Consider the following 9,931-nt stretch of genomic DNA (forward strand, 5'->3'; position numbering starts at 1 on the left):
ACCAAGTCTCCTATGTCTGCACCAACTCTTCAACCATTTGTTTAAGAGGTGGGTTTTTAGGCCCAACTCAGTATCCCTCCCTGCCACTGAAAGTACAGATGCAATAACCACTTGCACACCCATTCCTTCAACTACCCTCCCCAGTCCCCTGAAATCATCTTTGATAGCCTTCAGGCTTTTCTTACTAACTTCTTCACTGCCAGCCTGAACTATCAGCAGGGGATAGTAGTCAGAAGGGCAGATCAGACTGGGAAGTCTCCCAGCAATGTCCCTGACCCGTGCCCCGAGGAGGGAGCACACCTCCCTGTGGGTAGGATCGGGCCAGCATATAGGGCCTTCTGTTCCTTGCAGAAGGGAGTCACCTATGACAACTACCCTTCTATCTTTTCGTGTGGACGAAGTCTTAAGGCGCGGGTGTAACTGCTTCCCCCAAGGCACCCTCACAGGTGGGGCTGCCTCCACATCCACATTCACCTCTCCCTCAGGTTCCAGGGCCTCAAACCTATTTTGCAGAATCACCTGGGGAGCCGAGCATGGTCGTGGGGGGGCGGGACGCCCACTTTGTCGAGCTGGTATTTGCTTCCACCTATCCTTTTCTCTCAGACTGCTTTGGTCTGATCAGCAAGTCAGAGGCTCCACCAACAGTCCCACATCCTCTAGCTTTTCGTTTGTATTGCTAGAGGTAGGAGAGGACTGAGGGCTCACTGCAGCAGGAGCACAGTCCATCTGCACACTCCTTTCTATCGCCTATTTGCAAGGCGACCGGGGGCAACATGCTCCTTGGGGAGCCTCAGCTGTGTGCCTGGATCCCAGGGCCGATAGGGCCTGGCACCACCAATCAATTTCAATTTCACAGTCCTTAATGGACTTTGTGGAGTTCAATACATTCTAGCTGCTCTCTCACATAAAGAGAAACTCCACCACCCCACTTCACCAGCTGATCTTCCCTAAAAAGCACATAGCCCTCCATGACAACATTCCAGTCATGCCATCTGTCCCACCACATCTCCATGATCACAATGAGATCATGGCCTTGCAACTGCACACAGACCTCCAACTGTTCCTGTTTATTTCCCATGCTGCGTGCATTAGTGTGCAGGCACTTTAGGGAAGCAGCATCCCCCCACAACTCTCCATCCCTTTGAACTCCACTCTCCTTACCCATCAAGCACTGTTTTGAGCCTTGAACTACACACTCAACCCCACTGGCCCTCATTTTGTCCCCTTCATACCTAGTTTAAAGACCTTTCAATAAGTCCTGCCAGTTCCTTGGCTAGGATCCTCTTACCCCTTGGAGACAGGCTACTTCCATCTGCAGCCATCATGCCAGGTGCCGAGTAAATTGCCCCATGGTCAAAAACCCCAAAATTCCTGTGTTTGCACCAACTCCTAAGCCATTTATTTATGAGGTGGGTTTTTTGGATCCTCCCCTGCCACTGAAGGTATAGAAGAAAAAACCACCTGCATACCTGTTCCATCAGCTACCTGCCCCAGTCCCCTGAAGTCTTTCTATATAGTCCTCAGGCTTTCCTCTGGCAACTTCATCACTGCCAGCATGAACTATCAATAGGGGGTAATAATTAGAGGGGTGGATCAGACTAGAAAGTTTTCTAGCAATACCTCTGACCCAGGCCCCAGGGAGGCAGCACACCTCCCTACAGGTAGGGTCAGGCCAACATATTGGGCCCTCAGTTCCTCTCAGAAGGGAGTCACCTATGACTATCACCCTCCTTTCTTTACCAGAGGAGGCAGTCCTCCCACCGCATCCTCAGCCACTCCACCCTCCAGTTTCAGGGCTTCAAACCTATTACATAGAGGAACCTGGGGAACCGAGGTAGGTCAGGATGGGGGTTGCCTACATCGCCAAGCTGGGACCTGCCATTCCTCCTCTCCTCTCAAGTTGGCTCTCTCAGTTTGACTATGGCAAGGGAGAGGGTCCACCACAATCTGGGGAGTGCTATCTCTGTGCCTTTCTTGCAGAGAAAAAATGGCACAAAAATGGGGCAGGAGAAAATCCTGTTGTCCCAACCATGTGCTATAAGTCTAGAAAAAAATCAACAGAAGGAGATTCTTTAAAATACCACTGTAGAAGTTCTATGCTACTGAAATTAACACACTGAAAGAGTGCTCATAAAAGTACAGCAAGCTTTTCCGATCTGATCCAAACCTGGAAGCACAAAGACAGGATGCCAGGAAAGTTCTGCCATGACAGGAAGAAAACAGGAGGTCCAAAGCCATCGCTGGTGTGAAATCTTCTGGAAAACTCAGTACTAATGAGCTGGGGGACAGTTAATGCAGCCCACGTGAGGGCACAGACTGCTGCTGGCAAAATTAAACCTCACCTCTATCCAGGGAAGGTTCGGTGGCTGCCATAACAATCCCAGTTGTCCTCCAGCATGTACCAGTTTCTAACCTGAAGTCCTTTCCTGGCTGTTATAAGGAGGGCACAGATTACTCCACTTGCTCCCTGCTGTCTGAGTTCTGCTGCCTGGATACGTGCAGCGGTGAGCTGTAGTGTTCTTGTTCCAAAAGGTTTTCTGAGCTGCTGAAGTTTTAATATAGCTTCTTCTAATTGTGAGACAATCTCCATAACTGAGGAGCTCTTGGGCACCAAACACAGTGATGAATCATGAGCAGGAATTAAATGACAAGCGAGAAGCAGAGTGCTGAGGAAAGATTACCTGCAATAGACACCCAAAATCATCAAGGAAATATTGCTCTCAAGATTCAAACTGGGCCAATTGCTCCTCTGGGGGGCTCCTGGCAGCAGTGCTGCAGTCCATGGCAAATATTTGCATTTTGAGAGCACTCCCCATGGGCAGAAGAAGTCAGAAGAGGCACGTTACTGAGGAGAGCTGAGGTAGCTTACGGTGCTCAGTCCTGGCTTTCTTTAGCATTGATGAGCGAGCCAAAGGCTTTGTGCAGAGCCATGTGTCGAAATGCGTTTGAGTGAGCTGCTGCCATCTCTGCTAGCAATGGAAGAGTGCCGGCTAGGAGACAGAAGTAGATGGATCAGTGGGGAGAGGAACACAGTTTTACCAGCATAAAACTATTTGCTTCTCATTCTTCCCTTGCCCCTAGGGAGTTTTCTCCCTGGCCATGGTTTTTCTTCTCATAACCCTTCTTTCTCCTTCCTAACCCTTTGCGTCCTGCATCTTCCCCAGGGGAAATGAGCTGCCACAGAGCACAAGCAGCTCAAGAAACACCGAGAACTGAAGGGCTGCTCGTGAGGGGAAAACAGTGTGGGAGCACCTCAGCCACCCAGCTGCCTTATCAGCTCAAAAGACACTGATGTCTTTGAGCAACGGCATAACTTCACCTATAAAGGGGTCAACTGTGAGGAAAGGAAAGGAAGAGCTGTTGACACAGTACACAATTCCTCCTGCAGCCTAACTGCAACCCAAGGAGCATCACAGCTGGGTTTTGCTGCCAGGAGGCCTCAGACCATGACTGCTGGCAGAGTGATTACAGAGTCCACCTTATTCATTTCTAATCGCACTGAAAGAAATTTCTCATGCTAATAAGATCCCATCTTATTTCCCTGCCACTAACTTCCATGCTACAGAAAAGATCTTTTCTCCTAAAGAAATAAGACAGCATGCTTCTTTCAGTCCCCAAACTACCCTCCCCACATCCCCAGTCACCTGCACTGCCCACTTACGTGTACAAGAAATGATAGCTTCAGTAGGGAGGCTGCTACAGAGGTCTCCATAAAGCAGTCTCACGTTGAATGGAAAGGTCTTGCTGTTACTTGACACGGCGTAATTAAAGACCAGCAAGTTACACAAAGAGTTCCTCTGCAAAGTTCCTTCTATGCAGTCTGAAAAGTGCTCCTGAAAGGACAAAGATAACTTCTGAAACACAAAGCTAGGGCAGGAGTCCATCAGAGTGGGGGCTGGGAGCTAACAAAGGACAGCGTGCCCACCCCCTGCACCAGGATGATATGTTTTACAAAAGCACAGCTCCTTCAGTTTAGGAACCTCAAAGGAAGAGGACAGCTTTCCTTGCACTTGCCTGTGTATTTTAAATGAGCCACAAGACATCCAGATACACACATACTAATGACACAGGCAATGGGGTTTATAGTCATGCAGTCATTTGCTACGCTCTGAAAACCAGAATGGTGAGTGTTCCATATGAAGAAAGCCACTTAGATTTCCCCCAGCACTCCAGAGCTGTGCACACTCATTAATATTTGGTATATAAAAGGCAATAAGATGGGCAAGCACTGTTGCTTTGACCACTGTTACCTCCAGCTGGTCTGCCTGGTGCCTCCGCCCAACATAAGCATTCAGGTGGTCTGACAGGACGGACAGGAAGCGCCTGATGTCTGTCTGCAGGTACTTCTTGGCTATCTGCTCCAGGGGGATGAAGACTGGGACAGAGTGGCGTTGAATCTGCACCTCTGGCTTGATGAGGAGGTCCACGTAATAGGAATCAAAGTAGGTGCCTTCATAAGCAGTGCTGATGCAGAAACACACTCCCTGCTTGGTCAGTTTCCCACTGATTCCTTAGGTGAATAGAGAGAGGTTTTACTGAGCACTAATAGAAACTTGTCACCTCAAGGAAGCTTTGCTGGGACAGCATAGGCTGCAGGGGCTGTACACTCTTAATACAGCAGCCTGGGGGTGTACCTGGGAGGATTAAGGACTTGCAAGAGTGCAGGGACATAAAACACAGTGACTTCTTATGAAGAGACTTTGGATAAACTCAAGCAGCTTAAAGATGGATTATATTGTCACTAACTGGGCTGCATTAATAGGGAAATTGCACTTCATGTTAAATTCGTTAGTCAAAATTTAGCACCCCAAAAATGCAGCCATCAGCAGAACGCACGCAAGCCGTGAGGCATTACCTGTGAGGTAAAAGACCTGCAGCATGGCCTTAATGCTCTTCAGTTTCCACTCCAAAACAGACTGAGGACTGGGCTGCGTTGGAGCTGTCACGACTCCTTTCTTGTCAAGAAGCTACAAAAGCCAAAAGATGAGACAGATCAGAAACTGATGACACCAAATACATCACCAGCAGAGAACACACTCCAGCTACAGAGAAATAACCCAGCTCTGAGAAACGTGAGGGAGCATTTCAAGGTGAAGAAGGGAAAAAGAGTTCAGAAATGGCCATACAACCTCAAAGTATAAAGATCCAGTTGTCCTGGACTACACCATACTGAGAACAGTGGATGTACATTACTTCCAAAGAGGAAATAAATTAACAGCCTCAGTAAATCCATGCTGTGAGAGTGGGAGAATACCAGAGACCCTCTGTCAGATCTCCGCAGCAAGTCATTTCTCACCCTCTTTTCCTGCAGCTCCACTTTAACCCGCAGTTCATCCCTCCGGGCTCTCAGCTCTTGCACTCTGGCTTTCAATGTGGCGAGCTTCTTTTCTTGCTGCTCCTTCTCTTCTTGCTTCAGGCCTAACTCGTGAGCCTGCGCCTCCAGCATTTCCAGATAACCTAACACCCCTGCAAGGAACAGCAACACACGCTCAAAAATCCAGCTGCCATTAGTAAGCATCTACACAGCGTGACCCAAACCAAAGTTGGCCCAGTACAGATACTTAAAGAACTATATCGTCTCCCCTGGGCCCCCTCTGCTCCAGAATGAACTCTGCCCCAAGCCTGTAGCACCGCATACCATACAGAAAGCGACCTTTACAAGCTCACCATTTCCCGAATACACTTTCCCTCCTTCCACCTTCCCCTGTGCAAGTGAGACCACAGACATTCGTCCTTCTCCATCCTGAGAGGCAGCAGGGAGAGATCTTCCACACAGGACGTTTTCCTTTTCATTGCTGTTATGTTCTTCCTCCATGAAGCCTGAGGGCAGGGCTGACCACAGGGTTGGCCTCACACAAGGACAATCCTGAGGGCTGAAACAACACATTATAACCTTTCATCCTTTTATATACTCTCATACATCGCTATGCACTCACAGAATCACAGAATGACCCAGGTTGGAAGGGACCTCAAGGATCATGTAGTTCCAACCCCCCTGCCAAGCAGGGTCACCAAACACCTTTACTAGATCAGGTTGCCCAGGGTCCTGTCCAACCTGGTCTTGAACACCTCCAAGGACGGGGCATCCACAACCTCCCTGGGCAGCCTGTTCCAGGGCCTAACCACTCTCCTAGTGAAGAACTTCCCCCTAACATCCAACCTAAATCTTCCCTCTTTTAACTTATAACCATTTCCCCTAGTCCTGCTATTGTCAGCCCTTTAAAGAGTTTACTCCCCTCCTGGCAGTAAGTTCCCTTCAGGTATTGAAAGGCTGCAATGAGGTCACCCCGCAACCTTCTCTTCTCCAGGCTGAACAAACCCAACTCCCTCAGCCTGTCCTCATAGGGGAGGTGCTCCAGCCCCCTGATCATCTTTGTGGCCCTCCTCTGGACCCTTTCCAAAATCTCCATGTCTTTCTTGTACTGAGGGCTCCACAACTGGACACGGTACAACAGATGGGGCCTCACAAGAGCCGAGTAGAGAGGGACGATCACCTCCCTATCCCTGCTGACCACCCCTCTCCTGATGGAGCCCAGGATCCCATTTGCTTTCCGGGCTGCCAGAGCGCACTGCTGGCTCATGTTGAGTCTCTCATCCATCAGGATCCCCAGGTCTTTCTCTGCCGAGCTGCTCTCAAGGACCACTCCTCCCAGCCTGTACAGGTGAAACTCCTACATATGCACTATACACCCTTTCTCACGAGCCCCATAGAAGTGAAAGGAACCCCTCAGGCTGTGTCCATACGGAGACAGGGAGGTGATGGGAGAACGAGGGACCCCATAAAGGGTGAGATAGGAAGATAAGGAGGAGAAGCAAGGCCTGACTCCCACTGAGGGGTCAGAGCAGCGCGGCCTCCTCAGGACAACAAATAAGGAGTGGCTCCCAAGAAGACAGGGGGAGAGGGTGAGAGCCGAGCAGCTATGGACCACTCATATGGTAGGTCTGTGGAATAAAGGAACGCGAGAAACACCATCAATAGGGAATAGGGGATAGAGAGCCGGGACGCCACGATCCATTACCAAACACCAGGCCCCGCTCTCACCTCAGCCCTCAAACTTCGCGCTCCGGAAGTAGGCCCCAAACGGAAGTAGGCCGCCACCGGAAGTAGGCCGCAACCGGAAGTAGGCCGCCACCGATCACGTTCCCCCCACAACAAAATGGCGGCGCCCGGGACGGCGGCTGGAGCAGTCACAACCACAGCGGCGGCGGCGCTGGTGCAGTATGTGGTGCTGCGGGGAGACCTGGCCAGGTCATGGTCGCTGGGTGCTGTGGTGGCCCAAGGGTGTCACGCCGCTTTGGCCGCCGCGCATGCGCACTGGCAGCACCCGGACACCCGGGCCTACCTGTGTATGGGCGGCGCCATGCGCACTGTGGTGCTGGAGGTGCGCGGGGCATGACGGGAAGGCGGGAACGGCGCCTGAGGGGAGCGGGCGGCCGCCATCTTGGGGGGGGCGGGGGCGGAGGGGGGGTTGGTCTTATCGTGCTTTTACAGCCCCTATATGTTTAAAGTGAGGCTGTGATTGCTTTACAAACAGCATGTGATTGGAACTAGGCTTGTTTTTTGCGTTTTAAACGCTGAACTCATTAATTGTAACTTAATATAACCCTTAATATAACCACTAAGATGGTGAAGGGTCTGGAGCATCTCCCCTATGAGGAGAGACTTAGGGAACTGGGTCTGTTTAGCCTTGAGAAAAGAAGGCTGAGAGGGGACTTGATCCAGGTTTATAAATACCTGAGGTGTGGGGGCCATAGTGGTGAGGCTGGTCTCTTTTCAGTAGTGCATGGGGACAGGACTAGGGGTAATGGGCTGAAAGTACAGCACAGGAAGTTCTGCACGAATGTGAGGAAGAACTTCTTTACGGTGAGGGTGACGGAGCACTGGAACAGGCTGCCCAGGGAGGTGGTGGAGTCTCCTTCTCTGGAGATATTCAAGAGCCACCTGGACGCCTACCTGGGTGACATGGTGTAGGGAGCTGCTTTGGCAGGGGGGTTGGACTCGATGATCTCTAGAGGTCCCTTCCAACCCCTACAATTCTGTGATATCTCCTAGCTCCCTATCCAGATGCTTAACCTCTTTTGTGCCTCATGGTGGGTCAATATCCTTGTCAAGGGTTCTTGATTTGTAAAGGCATTATCGCACTGTTTTAAGAGTGGGATGCTGTCTTTCCTTTAGCTCAAGGCTCAGAGGTATTCCAGATGGCTGGGCAGATAAGAGCTACAGTCATTGTACCTATACATGGCTCCCTCTACCTCATCTGTGTGACTCAGGTGTATATGCTGAGCCATCGGTTTGCTCCCTTCCTTTTATCTCATTAATTAAACCCCTATTTTCTCTAGAATACTTTGCAGGTTCTGATTCAAGTTCAGAGATGTGAAGTTTACTGTCTGGAATTAAAGTTAGTACACCAATTCCTTGTTAATGTGGCAGTGAGGAGGTCATCCACGTACTGCAATAAGGCTCCACCTTGAGCTGGGTTAGCTCAAGCCCTGAGCTCACAAGCCAGCTGGTACCCAAAAACAGTAAGACTGGTTAACTGTGGGGGTTAACTGGGTTAATGCTGGTTAACTGCAGGTCCAGATTAACTGAGCCCTCCTCCCAGTATCAGGGTTTTCCCATTCAAATGGAGTTAACTTTGGACTTTAGCTAAGGCCAGGCAGGAGTCATCCTTCAAATCCAGGACAGTAAACCACAGCTGCTCATTCCTCAGCTTGGTTAATAAAGGGTACAGATTTACCACCACTGTGTGTGTATCTTCAGTGATCCTAGTGATGGCTCTCAGACCCTGCACCAGGCAATAGCTCTTGCTGTCTGACTTTACACCAGCAAGATTGGGGTGTGAGATTCAGATTCACCCCCAGTGTCCTTCCAGCGAGCCAACACACAGCCCAGGGGGCTCTTCTTCCCCCGCTCTTCTTCCTGCCATAAGTGCTGACATTACATGTTTGGGAGCTCATTGTATTTCTGCAGGTGCTACATAATGCCTTCACGAGATAATTAACATGGAGCCGCCTCTCTCAAGCAATGAGTGAAGTTTTCAGTCTTCTATTCCATAGGCTCTGCAGCCATCTAGTGTCCTTTTAGTAAGGAGCATAGGGGGGAGTGTCTTGTTGCCTGCCTGCTACATTCCAGGCTTCTCTTGTAAATAGGGCACGTCGACCTTGTGTGGAGGCCCCGGCTTCTCTGATGTGTGAGAAACCTACTCGTGCCCTTTCATTATTGTGTTTCTTTCACTTCAGAAGGCAGAACTGGCATGGGTTGGTTCGCTTAACAATAGAGATTAGCACATTAGAGTAAGAGGCAATGTATTAGTTTAGCAAAGGGAACTGCTAATAAGCAAGGGAAATTTCCCAAACTGGGGAAAGGTGGATAAAAGTGAGTGAAATGTCTCAGTGCTAAAGCTGATGGTGAAGAAAGGAGAAGTAGGTGAGCACTCAGCCACTCTAAATACCACTGAGCATGCCCAAAGGGACATCAGCACCTATCTATGAGACCTTGAAAATGAGTGAATATATATGCCAGTGTACTGTATATGTATGACTACCCTTGGGAATACTGCCAGCCCTCACAGCAAGCTTTGTCTGTCCCCAGGCTCCGGATGAAGCCGCTCTGACCACGCTGGCACAGACCCTGAAGGAGCACAGCATTGATCACGAAGTGTGGACAGAGCAACCCGAGAACATCCCCAGCTGCCTGGCGCTCAGGCCCTACCCAAAGGACCAAGTGCACCCACACCTGAAGAAGTTCAAGTTGCTCAAGTGACCCCTGCTTTCCTGCCAGCCCTCCTCCTGCGCCACTGTTCCGCTTGCCTCTGGGTGGAAGCATTGTGCTAATGTCCATCAGCCTTCTTGTTGTGCAGCAGCAGTTAAAAAGTGGAAAACGGATCTTTGCTGGAGAGGATTAAATATTCTTTGCATCATGTCACCGTGA

The 9,931-nt window shown here is 50.1% G+C and overlaps 2 protein-coding genes across 3 annotated transcripts; one reads left to right on the forward strand and one right to left on the reverse strand.

Annotated features, from left to right (window-relative positions):
* Positions 1 to 2,017: 2,017 nt before the first annotated feature.
* On the reverse strand, positions 2,018 to 7,144 carry CENPO (centromere protein O). Of its 2 annotated transcripts, none has more exons than XM_015859669.2 (7): positions 7,043 to 7,144; positions 5,668 to 5,873; positions 5,297 to 5,466; positions 4,856 to 4,967; positions 4,251 to 4,510; positions 3,662 to 3,833; positions 2,018 to 2,990 (listed from the first exon to the last, which is right to left on the reverse strand). In XM_015859669.2, exons 2-7 carry the CDS (start codon positions 5,813 to 5,815, stop codon positions 2,875 to 2,877), a joined length of 978 nt encoding a protein of 325 aa, XP_015715155.1. In that variant the 5' UTR covers positions 5,816 to 5,873; positions 7,043 to 7,144; the 3' UTR covers positions 2,018 to 2,874. The 2 variants fall into 2 exon arrangements, with proteins under 2 accessions (XP_015715155.1, XP_015715154.1); XM_015859668.2 differs by having other exon boundaries at positions 7,020 to 7,112.
* On the forward strand, positions 5,814 to 9,931 carry PTRHD1 (peptidyl-tRNA hydrolase domain containing 1). The gene is made up of 3 exons (XM_015859670.2): positions 5,814 to 5,843; positions 7,092 to 7,382; positions 9,593 to 9,931. Exons 1-3 carry the CDS (start codon positions 5,814 to 5,816, stop codon positions 9,761 to 9,763), a joined length of 492 nt encoding a protein of 163 aa, XP_015715156.2. The 3' UTR covers positions 9,764 to 9,931.

Source organism: Coturnix japonica, chromosome 3 (assembly GCF_001577835.2).
Source record: "Coturnix japonica isolate 7356 chromosome 3, Coturnix japonica 2.1, whole genome shotgun sequence".
NCBI lineage: Eukaryota > Metazoa > Chordata > Aves > Galliformes > Phasianidae > Coturnix > Coturnix japonica.